The sequence below is a fragment of the Tursiops truncatus genome, chromosome 6 (genome assembly GCF_011762595.2).
Source record: "Tursiops truncatus isolate mTurTru1 chromosome 6, mTurTru1.mat.Y, whole genome shotgun sequence".
Lineage (NCBI taxonomy): Eukaryota > Metazoa > Chordata > Mammalia > Artiodactyla > Delphinidae > Tursiops > Tursiops truncatus.
This window is the reverse complement of record NC_047039.1, coordinates 79,515,688-79,538,928: the sequence shown is the minus strand read 5'-3', so window position 1 is coordinate 79,538,928 and position 23,241 is coordinate 79,515,688. Positions and strand designations below refer to the sequence as shown.

General features: G+C 44.5%; 1 protein-coding gene and 2 long non-coding RNA genes across 9 annotated transcripts in view; 2 read left to right on the top strand and 1 right to left on the bottom strand.

The window, feature by feature from the left end:
• The window catches only part of LOC109552398 (uncharacterized), a 47,281-nt gene extending 35,516 nt beyond the window's left edge, over positions 1-11,765 (top strand). Inside the window, exon 3 of the long non-coding RNA XR_012332589.1 lies at positions 11,557-11,765. This is a non-coding gene — a long non-coding RNA (uncharacterized lncRNA). The remainder of the gene's footprint in view (positions 1-11,556) is intronic.
• On the bottom strand, positions 8,464-11,558 carry LOC141278990 (uncharacterized). The gene is made up of 3 exons (XR_012332590.1): positions 10,049-11,558; positions 8,992-9,166; positions 8,464-8,639 (listed from the first exon to the last, which is right to left on the bottom strand). It is a non-coding gene; the product is annotated as an uncharacterized lncRNA (long non-coding RNA).
• A 7,025-nt stretch (positions 11,766-18,790) lies between the features above and the next one.
• RNF38 (ring finger protein 38) overlaps positions 18,791-23,241 on the top strand; it is a 123,745-nt gene continuing 119,294 nt past the window's right edge. For 4 of the 7 annotated variants that reach the window (XM_073806291.1, XM_073806290.1, XM_073806289.1 and 1 more), the window contains exon 1: positions 18,792-19,166. In XM_073806291.1, coding sequence (XP_073662392.1) covers positions 18,914-19,166 — 253 coding nt within the window. In that variant the 5' untranslated portion in view covers positions 18,792-18,913. Of the gene's footprint in view, positions 19,167-23,241 lie in introns of all 7 variants that reach the window. The other 3 variants (XR_012332586.1, XM_019948958.3, XM_019948954.3) reach the window with 2 other exon arrangements.

Genomic DNA, 23,241 nt, shown 5'->3' with positions numbered 1-23,241 from the left:
TTTTTCACTATTCCTGCTCCCTGTCTTAATTTTCAAGAATGCACTATTTCATATAGTGGAAATATCATGTAGGATGTTTTTCTAATCCTTCACTATAGTTACGACTATTTTGAAATTTCCCTTATGTGTCTTTGACCTATTATTCATAAATGCACCCTATTTAAATGATTTAAATGCAATGCTAATGATTATATATTTCCATTAATTCATTCATTTATTCTAAAAATACTTTCGAACCCCTACTATGTGTCAGGAACCATGCTAGATATTGTTGAAAATATAATGATGAATACAATATGGTTCATGACTTCAAGGTTTTCATAGGCTATTTTGGGAGACAGGTAAATTAGAACAGACCCTTGACATTTGTGAACTACTATTCATTGTTTCAACTATTCAATTCACAAACAGCCTCAAAGATCCATGACATGAATTTAATTGTATTGAGAATAATTACACTGATATTATGGGCTGTTGAAAGGATTAACTGAGATAATGCATTTTTAAGCACCTAGGATGCATCTATTTTTTTAAAAATAAATGTATTTATTTATTCTTGGCTGCACTGGGTCTTCGTTGCTGCACGCAGGCTTTCTCTAGTTGCGGCGAGCAGGGGCTACTCTTCATTGTGGTGCGCAGGCTTCTCATTGCGGTGGCTTCGTTGTGAAGCACAGGCTCTAGGTGCGTGGGTTTCAGTGGTTGTGGCACATGGGCTCAATAGTTGTGGCTCGCGTCTAGAGCAAAGGCTCAGTAGTTGTAGCATATGGGCTTAGCTGCTCCGTGGTATGTTGGATCTTCCCGGACCAGGGCTCGAACCCGTGTCTCCTGCATTAGCAGGCGGTTTCTTAACCGCTGCACCACCAGGGAAGCCCCCTAGGATGTATTTAAATCAAGAGCACTGTAAAAATCTTGTACAAGGGGACTCATGTGGCTAGCCAAGCCAAACACAGGGTAACTGGGATGGTTGCAAGGAGGAGGGACTATGGGCAGAATATCCATTCTCCAGTTTGGGGGAGAGATGACATATATACATATAACCAATAAAAACATGGAAAAATGGTAGAACATGAAGAAATATATGAAATCAATTGTAGGAACTGTAAAACATAAGTCACAGTCCAACTTCTTACATGGCACTATTTTTAAAAATCACAAAGTATTTATCAAGATTGAAAAGAAGGGGTTTCCCTGGTGGCGCAGTGATTAAGAATCCGCCTGCCAACGTAGAGACACAGATTCAAGCCCTGATCCGGGAAGATCCCACATGCCACGGAGTGACTAAGCCTGTGCACCACAACTGCTGAGCCTGCGCTCTAGAGCCCATGAGCCACTACTACTGAAGTCCGCGCGCGTAGAGCCCATGTTCCGCTGCAAAATAAACCACCACAATGAGAAGCCCGCGCACTGCAACGCAGAGTAGCCCCTGCTTGCCACAACTAGAGAATGTCCGCGTGCAGCAACAAAGACCCAACGCAGCCAAAAATAAATTAATTAATTAAATATTTTTTTTAAAAAAAGGGTTGAAAAGAAGAAGCATGAGCACACTGGTGTAAATCCAGTGAAGATCATTCCTCCTGCCATTTCCACCTAGATAAAGTTCTGCTTCCCTGTCTGCACAAATATAGTTGTTCGTATCAATACTTACACAGCTTTGCATCACTTAGAACACAACTTTATGACTCATCTTATCTATCAATCTTTGTTAACTCTGATGACATTATTTGAAATTGTCAAAAGAAAACTTCTTTTTCCTCCTTTCATCAAAAATGTTCTGAGCAGCCTCTGTTCTCTGTCCAATTGTCTCTCTCTTTCAGCTCTTACTGTTTTTTTTCCTGCTATTGCTTCTTCCTTGCCTCACCAGAATTGTTTGGTGAGGTTGCTCAGATAGAATGGGTCTCAGGACTTCCCTGGTGGCCCAGTGGTTAAGAATCCGCCTGCCAATGCAGGGGACACGGGTTCGAGCCCCGGTCCGGGAAGATACCACATGCTGCGGAGCAACTGAGCCCGTGCGCTACACCTACTGAGCCTGCACTCTAGAGTCCGCGAGACACAACTACTGAGCCTGAGTGCTGCAACTACTGAGCCTGAGCGCTGCAACTACTGAAGCCAGCGCGCCCGGAGCCCGTGCTCTGCAACAAGAGAAGCAACCGCAATGAAGAGTATCCCCCGCTCGCCACTAGAGAAAGCCTGTGCACAGTAGTGAAGACCCAATGCAGCCAAAAATTTTAAAAAAAATTTTTTTTTTTAAGAAAATAAAAAATTAGTGTCTCAGAGACTGGAGAGAGCAACTGGTGTCCTAGTGTGTTTGAAGGTTCAGGACCTTGGACAGCAACACAAGTGCCCTCCCCATTTAAACACTCATCATACTCTGCCTATACAGTCAATAATGAGCAGGAATCATAAATGTGTCTGTCAGGGACCTGCCATAAGACTCAATTTGATAAGTGTCATCCTAGCAGAATAAACAAAGTGCTGTAGGAGACTTAAAGAGGGAGAGATTTAACCTTCTTAAAGAATCTGGGAGGGCTTCCCTGGTGGCGCAGTGGTTGAGAGTCCACCTGCTGATGCAGGGGACACGGGTTCGTGCCCCGATCCGGGAAGATCTCACATGCCGTGGAGCGGCTGGGCCCGTGAGCCATGGCCGCTGAGCCTGCGCGTCCGGAGCCTGTGCTCCGCAACGGGAGAGGCCACAACAGTGAGAGGCCCATGTACCGCAAAAAAAAAAAAAAAAAGATCTGGGAAAGTTTCATATAGAAGGTGATACCATAGTGGGACCTCAGAGAATAACAGTCATAGTATACAGCTGTTTGAGCTAAAGTGGATCTCAGTTTTATACAAGTTTAGTTTAAAAACAAAGTTTTGCTTAGTGTTTCAGGAGTAGAAATGGCTACATACAACAGAAAACCTAAATAAATGACTTAAAAAACAAGGTAGAAGTTTGTAAAAAAGTCCACAGACAGTTGATATAGAGCTAATATGGAGAGTTCACAGTCATTAGAAACCCAAGATCCTTATGTCTTTCTCTTCCACTATCCTTAGTGGTTTCTTTTCTGAAGGGCAACTCATGACCCAAGATAGCAGCTCAAACTTCAACTCTTCCATCTATATTCTAAGCAGAAATAAGAAGAGGGCAATAATGGTACCTCTATTATCTAAGTGAGCCTCTTTTAAGGTGATGTCCTGGAAGTTCACCCTACAACTTCCATTCACAACTCACTGGTCATCCCTAGCTACAAGAGAGATTGGGCAGGGGCTTCCCTGGTGGTGCAGTGGTTAAGAATCCGCCTGCCAATGCAGGGGACAAGGGTTCGAGCCCTGGTCTGGGAAGATCCCACATGCTGCGGAGCAACTAAGCCTGTGCACCACAACTACTGAGCCTGCACTCTAGAGCCCGCGAGCCATAACTACTGGAGCCCGTGTGCCACAACTACTGAAGCCTGCATGCCTACAGCCTGTGCTCTGCAACAAGAGAAGCCACCGCAATGAGAAGCCCTCGACAACTAGAGGAAGCCCACGCACAGTAATGGAAGACCCAACGCAGCCAATAAATAAATAAATAAATAAGAGATTGGGCAATGTAATATTTTGGATGGACACATTAAAGCCCATAACAAAATCAGAATTTTGTCAGTAAGAGAGAAGAGGAGAATAAATATTAGATAGGCAATCTGCAGTCTCTGCCACATTTAGTAAACCCCGTAAGTGACCTTGGGGGTCATGTTCCCTGTATCCCAGAGCCTAGCACAGTAAATGAAAATATGCATGAATAAACTGCATTTTGGGGAAATTGTGAGGTCTCTAATTCCTCATGGAGGGTTCTCCTCACTGCACTCTTATTTCCCAGAGTTTGTACTCACTGATCCTTGTTCCCCTCTGAAGTCACCCTGAGCAGATCTGCCTTTTTCTTACAGGGCAAACATTTAGATATCTGGAGACACTTCTCATGCCCTGTCCTCTTCCCCCCGATCTTTACTTTTCCAGGACCATGACCTCCACCCTCTCGGCCATTTCTCATAAGACACGACTCCTGGGTTCTCCCTTTCAATTTGGTTTTATGGCAGTTTTGTTCCAGCCTGAAGCCGGGAATGAATGAATCCATTTCAACCATAGGCAGGACTTAATTTCAGGTACTCTCTGGTCTCCAAACTGACTAAAATAAGGCCTTATAAATTATTTTATTAAATTTCCCTACAATTAAACCTCTTACAAAATAGATGGGGAAAAAATGGAGACACATGCAAAGTAAAACACCATCCTGAAAGCTGTTACTTGATATTCACAAAATATTACCTCCCCTGTGTTTTATATGAATAGCTCCTGGCATAGTAGAGATTTGCCTTTTGGTTCCAGCTCCAGGTGCTGCTTCCCTGCTTCCCGTGGGAGTTGATCATGCGGGTCATGTACCCCTATCTCTCTTCTCTTCAAAGCCTTGGGTCTCTCTGATTGAAACACTATTCACACACTGTACCATGGGGCTCGCACTCTCTACCCTGAAGAATCAGTGGGAGCTTTTCTAGAAGATACAGCCTCTAACCCAAGGCCTCAAATTTGCCTGATCTCCCATTAAACGTCCCACCCACCTTTGGGTCCAGCCTATCTTTCTGCTTCTGCATTCCTGGATTAACTCTGCTTTCACCTATTTTATGAATATATACACCCACTCATGTAACCACCACAGATCAAGACAGAATATTTATTGCTCCCTGGAAGGCTTCTTTGTACTTCCTTCCAGTCAATACCTACCCCTCAACAATTGCCACTATTCTGGTTAGTTTTGCCTGATTTTGAACTTCAGATCAGTGGAATTAGCCTGTAGGTACTTTTTTGTCTGCTTCTCTCCTTCACCATTATGTCAGAGAGATCCATCCATGTCGTGTGTAGCAGTGTTTTGCTCGTTTCCATTGCTGTGTCGATTGTGGCAAGTGATTCAAATATTTCAATTTGAGTCTAGTATGTGGCCAAGATTGAGAACTGTGGCTCTGGAGTCAGAAAAAACAGGGTTGGAATCCTATTTTCGTGACCTGGATTTGTTCCTGAAATGTCCATCAGCAGGTGCTCTTTGGGCTCGACTAGACATTTGGCCTCACTCAGTTACCATAGGCCTCATTTGGCATCACATTAACTAACAAGTGGCCAAGGTAAGAAACAGCATGCCAACAGGACAGCACCTGGTACTTCTCTTCAGCAGGAGTTCTTGTGGTAATCCAGCGGTTAGTCTTCTTTGGCTCCCCCGGCCCAAGGAGACAAAATCACACCAGTGAATGGGGCAACAGCCTTAGCTTAGAAATGCCCTGTCCCAAATAGGAATCAATCCCTTGTGTCCCACAGGCATAGCTCTCAGGTTCTCTGTGGGAGATGAACCTAGTCCCAAGAGTCACTGTGCTTAAGGTGGCCCAGAGCCATGGCTTCTCACCAGGTACTTATATATCCTGGGCCAGATGCACTTTACCAATCAGGGGTTATTTTTACTATAAGCAATGCTGCCTACTACTATAGCTGATATTGCACCTTTATTACACTTCCAGGGAGACAGAGCTGTAAAGTTAGCCCACATTTGTCCTAAGAGAAGGAGAACGTAAAATGCTCTATTCATACCCGCTTCAGCTGACATGCTGACCTTTATAGAATAGTTAACCAACAAGGTTAGGTCTGAAAATGTCCCTGTTCCTTGAGTTAAAATCAGTATTTGGCACATGAAGATGCTTAATAAATGTTTGTCAATGAGCAAATTAATGATAAATAACAACAAAACTACTTGACTTCTACGTTATCTTGGGCAAGTCTTACTTTCTGTTACATCCCTGCTACCTCTTTTGTAAAATGGGAATAATAATAGTTCTTATCTCTATAAGATTGTTGTAAGGATTAAATCAGATAAAGTATGTAAAAGATATTATGAACAGCTACACTATTATTATAGATGGTGAGAGGAAGCTTAAAGAGAGAAAGGGATTTGCACCAGGTCACAAATGGTGGCAGAAATGCTCAGGTATCCTGACTCCCAGCCCAGTGCCTGTCCATAATAGCACATGGCTCCTTACCCAGTTAATGTGTAGAAAATCATAAATCTCAAACCAATTAGTATTTTTGTCCAGGAGAGAAAACGTTTGTGAAGGTCGACTTTGCACGGCAGACTCGTCACCTGTCCTTCACAGAATACAGTCCATTCAGGGTACTTCTCCTAGCATTATGGATGAAATCAAGATTTTTCTCAAGGGCATGAGAAAAAGTGAAAATTGTGTTCTTAGCTTGCTGCTGATTAGCAGACAAACGGCAAACAGAACCTCTAAGCATTCATTCTTGAAAGCTCTGGTTCCTTTTTCCTTTCCAACAGCCACTGCAGGGAGAGGGATGTAAAAAGCAATATGATCAGAATGTAACGAAGGAACAAATCTCACTAGGAGTCAAATACCATTGTTTTTTTTTTTTAAAAAAAAAAGCACGATGGCAGAAGCCCAAAAATCAGAGGCTTCCCCCAGTGCTCTCTGAATCCATTCTTTTTAAGCTGTTAAAAACACCCTTAAAATAAACCTGCCATCTTGTGAGGACAGGAAGAAGGTTGCCTGTCTTTCCACCACCATCTGCAGGGCTAGCTCAGCTTTAGGCTTCCTTGAGCCACACTCCCCCGCCTCCAGCCTGTTCTTTACAACATGTCAGGGTGGGGTTGATTATAGTCTTTTTCCCTAACTTAGCAAAATTTAGTTCCAGTTAAAATTTGAAGTGAACCAAGAAGAGACCGTAGAGATTGTAATTCACTTCACAGTGCACTTTATTCTTGTAATTTCTCTTTCTCTAATAAAGTTGACCCTGGAACAACGTGGGAGTTAGCGGTGCCCACCCACCGCACGATTGAAAATCCCTCTATAACTTATAGTCTGCGCTCCTCACCTGGAGTTCCTTCATATCCCAATTACTGTATTTCATATCTGCGGTTCCACGTCCACGGATTCAACTAACCGCTGATTCAACAGTGGATTTTACGGTATTTGAGAAAAAAATGCACGTGTAAGAAGATCCTTGCAGTTCTAACCTGTGTTGTTCAAATGTCAACTGTAAGTTCTAACACTGTGCTTGATCCATTTGTATTTATCAGTCTGAGTTTGGCTCAGGTTAGTTTGTAAGTAGGTTCAGGGCTCGGGCTACGTCTAGCATTAGAGCTTGGTCTACTACTGGAGTCATGGCTCAGACTGTGGTTGGTGTCAGGGTTCACCGGGTAGCTGTGAGTAGGGCTCAGTCTGTGGTGGGCTATGAATGTAGTCTGTGATTAGGAAAGAGACCTGTCTGTGATCAGTATTAGGGCTCAGTCCGTACTGGAATCAGGTCTCAGCCTGCAGCAGAAATCAGATTTGTTTGTGGTGAGCGCTACAGTTCAATCCATAGCTGGGTTTATAGCAGGATAGGGCTCTCTTCCAGGAAAGAAGAGCAGGAAGCATTGATCAGGAGTAGGAAACATCCATTCAGGGGCTGTTAGACCAGAACACTGAGCAGATGGGGAACCAGAGAACCGAGGTGTGTCAGGGGGGATCAAGATTGAGTTGCGACCCCCATCAAAATGGCTTAAATTAAAAAGACTTACAGTATCAAGTGTGGGTGAGAATGCGGAGCATCTGAAACTTTCTTGTATTACGGGTAGGAGGATGAATTGTACAACAATATTGAACAACTGTTTGGCAGTATATATAAAGCTAAGTGTGCATATACCCTGTGGTTCAGCACTTCCACTCCTGGAATGAACAAACAACTGTTACATACAACATGGATAAGTCTCACAATATAGCGTTAAGCAAAAGAAGACAGACACCAAAGAGTAGATATTTTATGAGTCCATTTATGTGAAGTTCAAAAACAGGCAAAATTAAAAAAAAAAAAAACAGGCAAAATTAATCTGCGGTGGCTAGGAGCCAGAATAGGGGTTATATTTAGGGGGTGGTATGTGCAGGAGATGCCTGAAGAAGCCTTCTGGAAAGATGGTATGGTATATGTTTTGAACTGGATGGTGATTACACAGGTGAACATATATAAAAATTCACTGAGATGAACATTTGTACACTTTACCGCATGTAAGTTATATCTCAATGTGAAAAAAAGAAACAATACAGAAGTGTGGTTGGTTAAAGACTAGCTGGGAGTTAATTCCATAGTCCTGACTTTTCTGCCATGACAATTGTGATGTTACTGCCCTGGTTTGTTGAGCCTGGGGGGTAGGCCTGAGGGGTTTTGGGGATGAGAGGGTGCAGCCCTTGAAGCAACCGCATTGGGCAATAATGTAGTATAAAAAGCCTCAGACTTGGAGTCAGAAGTCCTGAGTTTGGATCTTAGCACTCTGCTTAGTATCTAATACAGTGGGAAGCACTGGTGTGTTGTAATCAGTCATGAGGTGAGTTACAAATTCTTCACTGGTAATTATAAATCACTGAAGCTTTTAGGAATTTTCTCTCAATTTATTTGAATTCATAATACATGCACTTGATTAAAAACAAATTAAATCTTATAAAAGAGTATACAGTGAAAGGTCCATTTTCCTCTCATCCTTGAGTCCGAACACCAGTCCCCCATTCTCTCTCTTGAGAGGCAACCATTGTCATCAGCTTCGTAAATACCCTTCCAGAGATATTCTATGCATGTTCATGAATGATTTCCTTGAAGAAAATCAGAGCAGTTTCAAGGTATGCATATAATAATGCTGCTTGCATACTGCATGCTTTATTTTCAAAACTGAATAAGGTTTTCATTATAAAAATAATACATGATTATTTACAAATCGTGTAAAGTAAAAGTGAATGCTCCCTCCATCCATTCTGCCACGTCTCACTCCTCAATTCCAGGGTTAACCACTATGAACGGTTTCCTATGTGGCCTTTCTGACAGCTTTAGGCATGTGTAAACATACATAGAATATTACTATAAATAGTAAATTTGCAATCTGATTTATTTTCATCAACAATATATCAAAGATATAGTTCCACATGAATTGCATATAGCTCTTCTTACCTTTCTTAAAGGCTGTGTAACATCAAATACTTTCCAAAGGTAGAGAAAGAGATGAAGATATGGCAGGAATTACATTGGGGAGTGTGTCCACCTGAAAGCATCATCTCTCAAAATGTTCCAGAAGAAAAAATGTTGAAAGCAGGTGATTTACTCCATTTGCGTCTCAGTTTCTCATCTGCAAAATGGAGACAATAATGAAAGCCCTGATTGCCTCACAAGATTGTCAAGAGGATTACACAGAAGGAGAATGAATGACAGAGTACTTCGAAAACTGAAAAGTGCTGTGCAGATGTGGGAGACTTATTCCTGGAAGGGAGAAGGAAGGGGCAGTAGTTCCAGAATCTAAAGTCTAACAACCACCACTAATAATAATTGCTTTTCCTGCCCTTCTTCGCCAAATGAACAGTTCATCTTTGCATAATAATTGTGAACATTTGTTAAGCTCTTACTTTGCCAGGCATTCTTCTTATATATATATACACACACATATATATATATATATATATATACACACACACACACATATATATGATATATATTATGAGATAGGTACTCTGATTATCTTCATTTGACTATGAGGCAATTAAGGCTGACTTGGTTGCCAAGTGGTGGTCTTATTTCTGAACTATGCCAAACTCTGTGCTATTCATTTTGAAGGTTTTTCCAGGCTTCAACTATGTGGTTGGGCTGAGACCTAGACAGTTAGGGATTATGCACTGAGGAAAGAAGGGGTTCATTCCACTGGTACTAAAACATAAAAAGCAACAAATGACTCAAAATCCTGGGTCTCATAGGTAGTCAGTCACACAGGTAGTCAGTCACACAGGTGGTCACACTGCCGCCTGCTCCGAGACCTTTCTTGACTCCCCTCTGCTAAGTAAAAGCGAAGCTCCTAAGCCTGGTGTTCCAAATCTTCCTTAGTTCAGTCAAATAACCTTTCCAGGCCTTTGTTTTATACTACAGGAACTTCTAAACCTGTCGTTCATACCTTTTTGGGAACCTGTTAGAGGTTAAATTGTGTCCCCTTAGAAAACGTATGTTGAAGTCCAACACATACCTCAGAATGTGACCTTGTTTGGGAATAGCATCGTTGCAGATGTAATTCGTTATGATGAAGTCCTGCAGGAGTAGAGTGGACCCCTAATCCAATATGACCTATGTCCTTATGAGAAAATGACCACATGAAGAGACAATCAGGGAGAATGCCATATGACCATGAAGGCAGAGGTTGGAATTATTGAGCTGCAAGCCAAGGAACGCCAAAGATTGCCAGTAAACCACCAAGGGCTAGGAAGAAGCAAGGAAGGATGCCCCTGCAGGTTTTGAAGGGAGAGTGGTCCATCCAATACCTTGATTTGGGACTTCTAGCCTCCAGAACCGGGAGACAATACATTTCTATTATTTTTAGCTGGCTGGTTTGCAATACTTTGTTACCACAGCCCCAGGAAACTAATGCAGAACCTCAGCCATTTAACCCCCTGATACTGCATCAAGCCAAGATGCATCAGGCCTTCTTTTTTCCTGTCCCATTCCTGTTCTCTCAGCCAGCCATAGCATCCTTGGCATTTTGCTAGTACAACACAGACAATCACAGCCATGACATTCCCCATCTCTTCTGGCAGGCAACACACCAATGGTCTGTTTACTTCCCGACACACTCTGCGCAGGGCCAGTCAGGTCCCCTGCCCCCTGCCTCTTCCTGGCTCAGGGCCAGCCCAGCCCCTCTGGGGAGACAGTAGATTGAAGCCCCCTCCTATGTTGCCTAGGTGACAGTGCCTGAGTGCCCTGGAGCCAAGCAGCTGTGGCTACAGGGAAGGGAGGGACCAAGGGAAGGGGGAAGGGAGGAGGAGGACTACAGGAAAGACCTAAGGAGAGTCCTTAAAAGTGGCTCTAGTACAAACGCAGAAGATGAAATTAAAACTGCCTCACCATAACCAGCCTTATAAGGCAAAATGCAAGACTTGAGATGGAGAGGAAAGACTTTACTCAGAGGATTCTATACAGAGTTCAGCTCTGTGGGTCTTTGAGTCCAAACCCTGTTGAAGCCCATGCTTTGAGACCTTTTGACAGCATGAGAGATCAAAAGATAAAATTCAGGCAAATGGGGACTGGCATTTTGCATACTAAGAGCAAGTCTTCTATAAACTGCCTTAAGGTGCACAGTAAATGAAGAGAAAGATGCCTGCGATTTTTAGTTCCCCGTAAGTAATGCCTGCTGTGTGGAGGGAAACAGACAGGGTGCTGGTTAGTTGGGGAGGGAGTACAGGGAGGAACAAGAAGTTATACTTGCCCTCAAGGAGCACATTGTCCTTCCTTCAACAATTACTGCAGCAATGGACTTCTATAGTTGCATGCTGGAACATTCCAAGGCAATTTTTCTTAGTCCATGGGGTTAGGTAGGGCTTCAGGGGGGCATGGAACTCAGTCCTAATCAATCAGGTTAACACAGTGCCCTGGCCACAGATTTGTACAGAGGTGGGCACGCACCCAATCTTAGCCAATAATGAGTTGTGAGTCTTTTGCTAGGATTGCTGAGAGGAATACATGTTTTCTCTTCTGTGCTAGGAGCTACCATCACCATCCTGCCACCACATGGAATCTTGCATGAAGCCAACATGGTGGCAATCACAGCTGAGAGATGGAGGAAGATTGGGAGCTGATGACATCATTTGAGCCCCTGAATGAAGCCAATACATTCTATGTTTCTTAACGTGGTTTCTGTTACTTCCAATTCAAAATGTTCAATAAAAGATAAGTTAGAAACTCTTTTAACTGATTAACCAGATTAACCAATGCTTTTCATTCCCTATATAAAATACACTGATTTATGCTCTTGTATACTGAACACTCACAGCCAATGGCTGCTTTTCTGGTATTTTGTCCCCCAAACTGTTTATGTTAGTTGTATTTATTACTGCAATTTTGTTAATTAATTAAATATTAAGTAACTGCAGAAACACAAGTGCAAAAAGATAGACTTCCTGGTTCTATGAAAACTAAATTAAACGCTTTTGAAAGACTTGATATAAAGTATTTCAAAATTGCTTTGGGTTTAGATATGGATACACACATAGTTAAAAATGAAACAATAAAGATATGGATGGGTTTTACACTCATCTTTGGAAGGGTCTTTAGGTTCTTTTTCCCCTCTAAAGAGCCCAATGCTGGACATAGTGGATGATACATAGTGGATGAGGAGGAGACCATTAATTGTCTCATAAGAAGCCTTGCAGCTTTGACCTGGGACACTTGGAACATTTACTCTAGGGGGAGCCAGGCACTCTGTAAGAAGTCTATCTATCCTGAGACCACGGTGCTTTTAGGAAGCCCAAACTAGCCACATTGAGAGAAAAAGAGATGCCCTGTTAACTCCCAGCTATTCCAGCCATCTCAGCTTAGGGACCAGAAAAGTGAGTGAGGAAGCCATCTTGGATATCTATCCCAGTCGAGCTTTCAGATGACTCTAGCCCTAGCGAGAATCTGACTGCAACCTTATAAGAGATTCTGAGTGAGAAACATCCAACTGAGCCCAGTTTTCCCTCAGAATCATGAGAAATAATAATAACTTATTAATAATACGGTTGGTTTGTTATATAGCAGCAGATAACCAGTCCTTTGTGGATGAAAGGAAAGAGTTACAAGAAAAAGGAGGTGGCCTCTAATGTCAAATACCATCAAGAGATCATGGAGGATGAGAAAAGGCCATTGTGGTTAGCAACTGAGAAGTCATCATTGTCCTTTAAGCATTGCAGTTTCAATACAATGGTGGGAGCAGCAGCCAAACTGGAAGTGTTCTAGGGCAAGAGAGTGGTACGAAATTGATAAAATGGTAGATTGGTCTTTTTTCTTTCTTTCTTTTTTAATAGTTTAACATTCAGTGATGATCCTTGCCTGAATAAATTATCTTATTGGAGATTGCAAAATGGTGATTTTCCAATTCTATCAGTCCTTCTACATTTATTAGCTACATTCTTCTATAAAGGAGAGTTTTCCCTCATCAATTGGGAATGAACCTAATTTCTTCCAAAAATGGCAGGTTAAATGTTTCATTCTTTCTCTTTAATTATCAATTTCCTGACAAAGAAGTTGGTGTCATAGTATTTCCATTGGTGCAAATGAGTTTTTTTCTCCTTTCACTCGTTCTCTCTTTGAGTATCATTATGGACTCACATGTGGACTCATGTATCACATTTATTCAATGTGTTACAATCAATTACAGACCAAGTTAGTCTTTAAAGAAGTAATGGAGGATAGGGCTAAGAATGTGGTCAGAAAATTCCTGGAAGAATACACTGGTTAAAGAAATACACACACACACTCTCTTATCCTTATCAGTAATCAAAAATGTAAATCAAAGCTATATAAAGGAGAAAAAACTATAACATATTCAATTCTGCTACTGGATATATAACCCCCCCAAATTCTCACAGGTCACAATAAGGGGCATATATGAATATATTCACAGCAGTATTGTTTTTGGTTGTTGGGAGTTGGAGACAATGTGGGTGTCCATAACTGAAGAAGTCCTTGAGCAAAATGTGGTGGATAAGTACTATGCAGTAGTTAGAAGCAATGGACTAGATCTTAAAAACATGTTGCTGCAAGGAAGAAAAAATATATTTTATAATACTATCTACATAAGAAAAAAACACATGCATCTAAAACAGTGGTACACATTTCAAATAAACACCTGCAGACAAAAGGATGTACACTAAACAAACTGGAATGTTTTCCTACAGTGAGAAAGGGGAATGAGGTTGGAAAATATGGATAAAAGAGAATAAAAAATAAATAAACTAATGTGAGAGGCTTTGCAAGTCAGGAATAAGATCAAGTTAATCCCCTCTATTTAAGTAAAAATAAATAAATGACTAAATAAATAAATTGCTACTACAATCATTCTGGAAAGTAAAATCTTTAAAAACATTGACCTAACAATTCCACTTTTAGGAATCTAGCCTAAGCAAATAGAAACTAACACTTGTTAGTGTTGTAACAGTGAGAAAAATGGTCAGCATGTGTTCCTTTGCCCTCACCCACACCCTGCAATATATATCCCGAGGTGTTTCAGGGAAGCCTCAGAGGTGTTTCACAGGTGTTTGTGATATGCTTGTGACCAAGTGTAGTCACGTGGTATTGGTACTTAAATTCATCATCTCCAGCTCCAGCCCCTTCCATTTGGCATTGCTATTTCCACTGCCTTTTCTGGGCACCGTTATGACTGTCACTGTCACTCATCTGGAGTCCTTCAGTTGCTAAGGTTTCAGAGTGTTATTCTGCAGCATAGCCAAGATTATCTTGCTCTTCTTTTGGTTTTACATATTAGAAGTCTATAATTGTGGGACTTCCCTAGTGGCACAGTGGTTAAGCATCCACCTGCCCATGCAGAGGACATAGGTTCGAGCCCTGGTCCAGGAAGATCCCAAGTGCTGTGGAGCAACTAAGCCTGTGTGCCACAACTACTGAGCCCGCGTGCTGCAACTACTGAAGTTCCTGTGCCTAGAGCCCATGCTCCAAAACAAGAGAAGCCATCGCATTGAGAAGCCTGCACACTGCAACGAAGAGTAGCCCCCCCTCACCCGCGCAAAGCAACGAAGACCTAATGCAGCCAAAAATAAATAAATAATAAAGTTAAAGTTAGTCTATCATTGTTACAAGTTTTCAGGAAATAACTCTTCCAGTATTTTCTTACAATCTCCCTCCTTTACCAACACGCCCCCAAATTTTTGCAAACCATGCTGGAAGACAAATGCAAGTAATAGATATGCTGGGCTGGAAAGTGAAATGGGAAATGTAAATCAAAACCACAATGAGATACAACTTCACATCAATTAGGATGGCTAGGCTAATATAAAAAATGGGGGCTTCCCTGGTGGCACAGTGGTTGAGAGTCCGCCTGCCGATGCCCCGTTCATGCCCCGGTCTGGGAGGATCCTGCATTCCGTGGGGCGGCTGGGCCCGTGAGCCATGGCCGCTGAGCCTGCGCGTCCGCAGCCTGTGCGCCCGGAGCCTGTGCTCCGCAATGGGAGAGGCCACAGCAGTGAGAGGCCCACATACCACAAAAAAAAAAAAAAAAGGAAAGTAACAAGTGCTGATGAGGCTGTAGAGAAATTGGAAGCTTTGTGCATTGTTGATGGGAATGTAAAATGGTGTAGCCACTGTGGAAAACATTTTGGTGGTTCCTCAATAAGTTAAGCATAGAATTACCATATGATGTACCAATTCCACTCCAAGGTAGAATTCAACAGAATGGAAAGCAGGGACTCAAGTAATACTTGCATACCAATGTTCATAGCAATATTATTCACAATAGCCAAAGGTGAAAGCAACATAAATGTCCATCGATGGAGGAATGGATAGACAAAATGTGGTGTATACATACAATGGTGTATTATTCAGCTTTAAAAAATGAAATTCTGATACATGCTATAACATGGTTGAACCTTGAAAACATTATGCTAAGTGAAATAAGCCAAAGTCAAAAGGACAAATATTGTATGAGGTACTTAGAATAGGCAAATTCGTAGAAACAGAAAGTAGAATGGAGGGAGGTACCAGGGACTCAGGGGAGGGGAGAGTGGGAGAATTATAATAGATACAGAGATTCTGTTTGGGATGATGAAAAAGTTCTGGAAATATATGGTAGTGATGGTTGAATATTGTGAATGTAGGTGCTATGGACCGAATTATGCACCACCCCCACCCCCCCCACCCCCGCCCAATTCATATGTTGAAGTCCTAACCTCCCAATGTGATATGATTTGTAGATGCGGTCTTGGGGAGATTTTAGGTTTGGAGCTCATGAGGGTGGAGCCCTCAAGATGAGATTAATGCCTTTATAAGAAGGGACACCAGAGAGTTTGCTCTCCTTCTCCCCCCACCATGTGAGGACACAGTGGGAAATCAGCATCTATAAGCTAGGAAGGGAGCTCTCACCAGAAACTGACCACATTGGCATCTTGATGTTGGACTTTCAGCCTCCAGAACTGTGAGAAAATAAATTTCAGTTGTTTAAACCACCAGCCTATGGTATTTTGTTATGGCAGCCCGAACTAAGATAGTAGCTAATGCCACTGAGTTGTATACCTGAAAATCGTTAAAATGATAAAGTTATGATATGTATTTTTTACCACAATAAAACAAAATGGAAACAAAAAGTGAAAAGGGCAATTCTGGTATCTTGCCTCTCTTTGTAAATCTGCTGGTGCCAATCTTAGGACATTAGTAATTGTACAGTAGTGACTCTAGGCAACTCCCTCAGCCCTTCTGCCTTATATGAATGAGATTAGTGAGGATTAGAGAAATAAACTGAATTAACCAGGATCGTAGTTCTCTCTTCCCCATCCTGTATTCCCTACCTTCAGGAATGGCACCACTATCACCCAGTTGCCCAAGCCAAAAATCTGTCATCTTTGATTCTCTCTCACCTCCCTCAACAGCTATGTCTTGGTGATTCTACTACCTTAATATCTCTCTATTCCTACCATCTCTGCCTCAGTTTGGGTCACTTTCATCCCCTGCCTATTATGATAGCTTTTTACCTGGTTTTATTACCTCTCTTCATATTCCCTTCCAGTCTATTTTCTACAAAGCAGCCAGAGTCTTTCCAAAGTCTAATCTGATCATGTCACTCTCATTAAACCTTTCAATAGCTCCCTTTAGTTACTTGGGGTAAGTTCAAATGCCTCAACCCGGCACTCAAGACTCTTCATGGTCTTCTGGTCTATTCTTAACTCTCTAGTCTGATCTCTCAGCTCACCACCCAGGCTGTGCTCCAGCCCTATTAAACTTGCGGTTTCCTAAACACATCATGCTCGTCTCTCTTCCAGATCATTGCTGGAGGATGGAAATTTTCAGAGATAAAGGTCACAGGACACAAGGATGTCATCCATTCTTTCTTTAACTGTCAAGGTGAGGCAGCCCAGGGCCTGGCCTGGCCCTCTCCCTTGTTTCTTCCTGTCCTGCAAGGCAGCCTCAGTGGGCTTCTTTAGTTACTAGATCAAACTGCTTTCCTGCCCCTTTTCTTCTAGGGATGGTGGGCAAAACATGTGACCAAACTGAAGTTGGAAGAGCTGAAACTGGAGCTTGGGCTTTGGAGTGGAAATAGGCCTGATTTCATTCAAGGCTGTGAGACCTATCAAAAGAGATAAGAACGCTATAGCTTATGGGCATTCTACAGTAGGCATTGGGAACCAAACCCAGCTAGTAATATGATGTTACCTGCCTTCTCTGCGACCAGAAAGTCAAGGGTGGGATTCAGGAAATACCAGGTGCTTTGGCTGATTATAATCTTAATGTCTTCCCCCAGTCTGCTCCACCTGGTAAACTCCTACTCATTCTTAAATTCTTAACTTCTAAGAATATATCTCACCAGCCTCCAAGGAGATGGTAAACTCTTTGAAGTCCTGGACTGTATCTCTATCAATGTATCCTAGTGTCTAGCATTGGTCACGATTGTATAAATGAAAAGATCATACACTTAGTTAAGTGTTAGGGTGTAATTTTAAATGTATGCTGTCGAAGATTCATCCCCACTTCTCTCATGCGGCCAGCCCACCACTGTAGCACCATGCCTTGTCAACTTGTAGCTCTCTCTCTACCTGCTCAGTCCCCAGTTGGTGGCTGCATGTTGGGAAAGGCTGAGCATCATATTTTATTGAAATGATCTATTCAGCAGTTTAGTTGCACTCCTACCCCCACGGCTGTACTTAGAGGCACTCCTAGTACAGGACTGAATTTATTTTGCTCCCCTATGGCTTTGATTTGAGAGTCAGAGAAACATGAAAGGAAAATGGGTTCAGTAACTAACATCAATCACATCCCAATCACATCCAAGGAGAGGAGGGTGCAAGGGGGTCATGAATCTGCAGAGTTCTTCTCTCATAAGAAAACTGTCAGCGCATCTCGAAAGCCTTTCTGCACCTCACAGTCTCTCCCTTTCTTGAGACTAGGCACAGCCGAGTTGGATGGCTTCCTGTCTTCTAACAACAAGGGGGTTTAAAGTAAGAAAGAGGAAGAGAAAGTCAGAGAAAGGGGCGAGGGATCAGGCTGGCTTCTGCTCATAATTCAAGATGGGTCTCTAGACTCAGAGAAGGCAGCGCATCTGTTTCGTTTCTGCTTCTGCTACCCTCTCTGGGTCCACAGGGACTGATTTACCACTGAGACACAGCCCAAGAAGGGAAGGGAGAGTTTCTTTCCTAAGTGTCTGAAAAGGAAAAACTTTGAGGAAACAGCCAAGAGAGGGAGAGGAGAGAAGTCCGTGGCTCTAGAGTGGGCAGAGGTGGAGGAAGGAGGCCGAGGCGGCACAACCCGTGGAATGGGAGCCTGCGGGCGGGCGGGCGCGCCGGCGGGCAGCAGCTACCCGGGACAAGCCCCCGCCAAACTCGCGGGCGCCGATATCGGCGCCACAGGCAGCCGCGGCGGAGCCCCAGGCACCGCCGGGCCTGGGTGGCGCGAGGCCTTGCCCCGGAGGCCCGCGGCCTTACCCCGGAGGCGGACCGGGGGCGGAGCAGCCCCCGAAACTGGGCTCTCCCGGCGGACGGCCCTTAGCCTCCCCGCCTCAGCAGCAGAAGATGCCCCACGGCGCCGCCCGCCCAGCCCGTGAGCCTCGGTCGGCCGAGGAGCTCGCCGCCCATTGGCGGCGGCGGCGCTGCGTCCCCACCCCCCCTCCGCGTCCCCGCCCCCTCCGCTGCCGCCGCCGCTTCCCGGCTCCTCCTCCTCCTCCTCCTCCGGGAACCGCCTCCGTCGCTGCCGCTGCTGCCGCCGCCGCCGCCGCCGCCGCCGCTACCGCTGCCGCCGCCGCTGCTGCCGCCGCCGCCGCCGCCGCCACCGCCGCCACCACCGCCGCCGCCGGCCCGGGCCCAGCCAGCGCCCGCCGCGCCGGAGTCGAGTCGCAGCCGGAGCTGCTGCTCGCGGCCCCGCCATGAGCGGAAGCGCCGCCGCCGCGGTCGCCGCCGCCGCCGCCTCAGCAGCCGCGGCCGCCGCGCACTTCCAGCCTCAGTCGTCGTCTCCCAGGCCGGGCCCCGCCGAGCTCGGGCCCCCGCGCCGTCCGCGCCCCCTGCCGCCGCCTCCCCGGCCCGAGCCCGCTGCAGCCGGCCGCCTCAGCCCTCCGGGCCACGGGCCTCTCCGGGCAGGCGCCCAGGGTGGCGGCGCCTGCGGCCGAGCGCCGGGAGCAGGTACGGGGTCCAGGAGCGGGCCAGGCGGGGAGGGGCGTGGGTTGGTCTCGGGTGTGTGTGTTGGGGGGCCGCCCAGAGGCGTGTGGTCCAGCCGCCCGGCCCCGCGGCGGGGGTGGAGCGTTGTCCGGGTCAGGTTAGTTCGGCCCCGGAGCCCCTGTGAGCCCTGTGTCTCCGCTGCGCGGAGCGGCTCACAAAGCGTTTTCCCCCCTGGTGGGTAACCCCCTCCCCTAGGGTGGGCAGGGCAGGACCTCTCTAGGTCTCCTCTGGGCGGCGGAGGAAACGGAGGTTTACAGGGGGAAGTGACTTGCCCAAGGTCACATAGCCGGCGAAAGTCGTAACCTGGCTGGGACCCAGGGTCACTATGGGCCGGCGCGGGCCCGGAGCAGGGGGCGCTGGGAGGAGGAAGAGCCCCTAGCCCCGGAGAACCGAGAGAGATTGATCGTGGAGGAGGGGGCGCTAGGCCTCGGCCCCAGGCACGCCCACCCAGCGCTTTTGGGGCTGGCTTAGGAGAAAGGATCTCTTGCAGGCTGGGACGGAAGAGAGCGGCGGCTGATTTGGGGGATTCGTGGTGTCCTGGGGAGCCGCAGGGGGAGAGACTCCTGTGAGGTTGTCCTCTCTGGGAAGAGGGCTTTCTTGAGTGAGTGGGTCAGAGCTTCAGAAAGTTCTTACTGCGGGGACCATTTGGTCTCTGCCAGGCCACCTTTCCCACCACTGCACGGACAAAACCAGTCCAGCTGGAATTAATAGGTGGGAGGCCTGCCTGCTTTTGTGGAGACGCCTGTAAGGTGTCTTTTTCACGAAATGGCCCGAGTTTCGTTCCTGCCCCAAACAAGTGTATATATGGCCCTAGTAAAGACGTTTCTGCCACAGAAAGCCAAATGAGGTTTTCCCAGGTGGTCTGGACCTGTCACACTTGGGGAACCCCCAGAGAAAGCACAGCTATCCCAGGCGTGAAGGGGTAGGAAGTGAGAGAATTGGGACAGGTCACCCACCTGCCTGGCATGGAAGAGGGCCATGTACTGCATGGGATTCCCGTTTTTCTTTTGGGTGGGTTGTTTTTATTGTGGATGCATCTTGGAAAGGGACTTGGGGTTCTAGAGGCAACGAGAGAGAGTAGTGTTATAGTCAATGAAGAGGGTCCTGTGGAGTTAGAAAACAGAAGCTGTAGAATGGGGGAAAAGGAGGAAATTTAGTCATTGTGGGGGAAGGGAGATGAAAGGGAGGGGGACAGTGTCTAGTGTAGAGAAAAAGATTGGGCTGTTTTAAAGAGGGAGCCAAAGGTAATGAGCTTGAAAGGAGTCTGTTAGAGGTGGATGGTATCTTACAAGGTTGAGTAATAGGTATTGGTCTGCAATCACATCATTTTCTTTGAGTAAAGACAGTTGTAAGTACTTTTACATAATGTTTTGGGTACTCCCCATCCCCCCCATTCTCTCTCTTGTTCTAAGGCTGGGGGCCATAGTATTGTCTTGGAAGTAAGCCTTGACAAAAGAGGGAAGGGAAAGACTAATTAGCAAATGCATTAATTAGGGCTCTTTGTCCAAGATGATTCCTTGTTTAAGTCAGCTGTTTTCTTGCTGCCCTCCCGCACCTCAGCTTTCCAGTTGTGGTGGCTGTTGGCAAGGTTCTTTGGGAAGAGCTGCCCTGATTCAGACAAGATGGGTTAAATTTTTCTTAAAAACTGAGAAAAACATATTTGACAGATATATATATATATGAAAATTTACTTGTCAAAGACTTAAAATCAGGGAAGTGCAAATTGAAACATCAGTGACATGCCATTTCACACTCATCAGATTGGCAGAAACTAAATGCTGTGATAACCAAGTGTTAGTAAGGTTATGGGGAAATCACCTTTTATATACTGCTAGTGGGAATGTAAATAGATACAGTCACTCTGGAGAGTAGCATAGTGATGTCTAGCTAAAGGAGGGCAAGCAAATCCGTTCACCTAAAATGCCCATTTCTGGGTATATACTTTAAGAAATCTTTGCACACTTGTCCAAGAAAATAAGTACAAAAGAAGTACAGGAATGTTTATTGCTGCTTAAATGTCCACCAATAGGGAAATACATAAATTGTTAGATAGTCCCACACAATTGAATATTAGAGCACTGTGAAAAATAAACTATAGCCACATGCATTAAAATGGTTGAATCTTACAAACGTAACAGGGGCTGGGGGAGTAAATAACAGAAGAATTATTAGAGAATGTTTCCACTTGCATAAAATCTGAAAACATGCAAAATAATATTGTCTGTGTCTGTGTACATATGTAGTAGTAGTATAAAAACATTCATGGTAACAACTAACACCAAATTCAGAGTAGTGGTAACCTCTCAGGAGAGTGGGTGAGGAATGGGATTGATCCAGGGGTACACAGAGGGCTTTAGTTATATCTAGTATTCTATTATTAAACCTGAATCAGATAATTGCAAATTAAGATTTGCTTATCTTGGATGTAGGGTACAGAGATATTTAAATATTTTTCAGATGTTTGAAATATTTCTCAACATGCAAAATAATTTCTTGTTTACATAGCAGAGGGTTTTTGTCCCTTAATAGTGAAACTCTAGCTACAGCATCCAGCCCAGCACAGCCTGTTAGGCATGCTGGCTGATGATCCTTTTCTCACCCCATTCTGACCCGCAAAGCCTAGTTTTGTGATGGATGACTTTTATTTTGGAACAGCTGATAGGCACGTGGAGGATTTCCCAGTCTTTCTAAACTTTCTGGTGGACCTAGGTCAGCAGTTTGAATTTTGTCAAAATATAAGTGCTCCAGGACATTCTGATCTGTCAAATGTAGGGAGGGACCCAGAAATCTGATTCTGAACATGTTCCCTAGTAGATTCTCATGCCCACTAAAGTTTGAGAACCACTGCCTTAAGGTTTCTTCTGACTCTGGGCTGTACTTCTTCTCAGCTTTGCCCAGCCTAGTCCCCAGGCTGCCTTCTGTTGCCCCTCCTGCATGACTGGGACTAATTTGGACCCATGTGATATTTAGCTCTTTTGTAGGGCATAAAAGAGTGATAGGGTTGGAAGCCATTGAATGTTAAACCCTTCATAATCCAGGTTGTCTATTCCTCTTATTTTCATGCAGGTAGCTAAGGGGCCCACCACCCACCAGGGCTGTTTATCAGGTTTTATAAACTTTAACCATTTGTATCACTGTGTATGGTTTTATAGTCAGGATAGGAGCAAAAAAGTGTCTGACTGAGAAGGAAAACTAGCAAATTGGAGAAAGTAAACCCCCAAAGGTAAATGTATGTGATCATGCCTTTCTCTGCAGATGATAGTGATTGTTTGCATGTTTTAGCTTAGCACATGCATTTGAAATTCAGCTATTTGAACCTGTAGTCAAAGATTGGGGGCTTTAGGAACAACATTATTCCTCTAGATGGAAGAGTTTCCTTTCTCTCAAATTTGCTAGTTTTCCTTCTTTGCTAGACCCTTTTTCCTCTGGTCCTAATATGTTTATGAATGAATTTATATTAACATGTGTGAGAATTTCTGGTAATGAAATTTGTGAAATGCTGTTTGTTGTTGGTGACGTTCTCCTTTTTGGAAACCTACTTTGGAGGTGCAGTTTTGCCCCAGGGCTGCTGATTAGGGTTGTATAGGTTGTTCTCAGCACTGGGTGCTTGTTTTGTTTCGCAAGTGGGAGTAGAAACCCATTTTGTGCTCCGCTTACCAAGATGAACACCTTGTGTGGAAACTGTGTCCCCTTAGTGGGGGCACCCTTTTCTGATCCTCACAAAGGTGCTCTGTGAACTAGCATGGCCCTGCGGCTTTGTAACTGTTGGTCCAGCTGTTACCCGTCCATACTCACCACAGGCTCTGTGAAGAGGGCTGGTCACTGCTAGGCCTGAGACTCCAAAAGAGTTTTCTCCATGTGAGCTTTTCATGGGAAAGGGCCTACCCCTGGTTTTTCATTACCATGCTCAGTTGAACCAAAGAGTTGAACCAAAGAGTTCAGCTCAAAATTGTAAAATTTGTTATGGGTCTGGAGAAATTGTACAGAATAAACAATTTGATAAATACCATTATTTATGGAAAGACAATAAGAAAGAAAT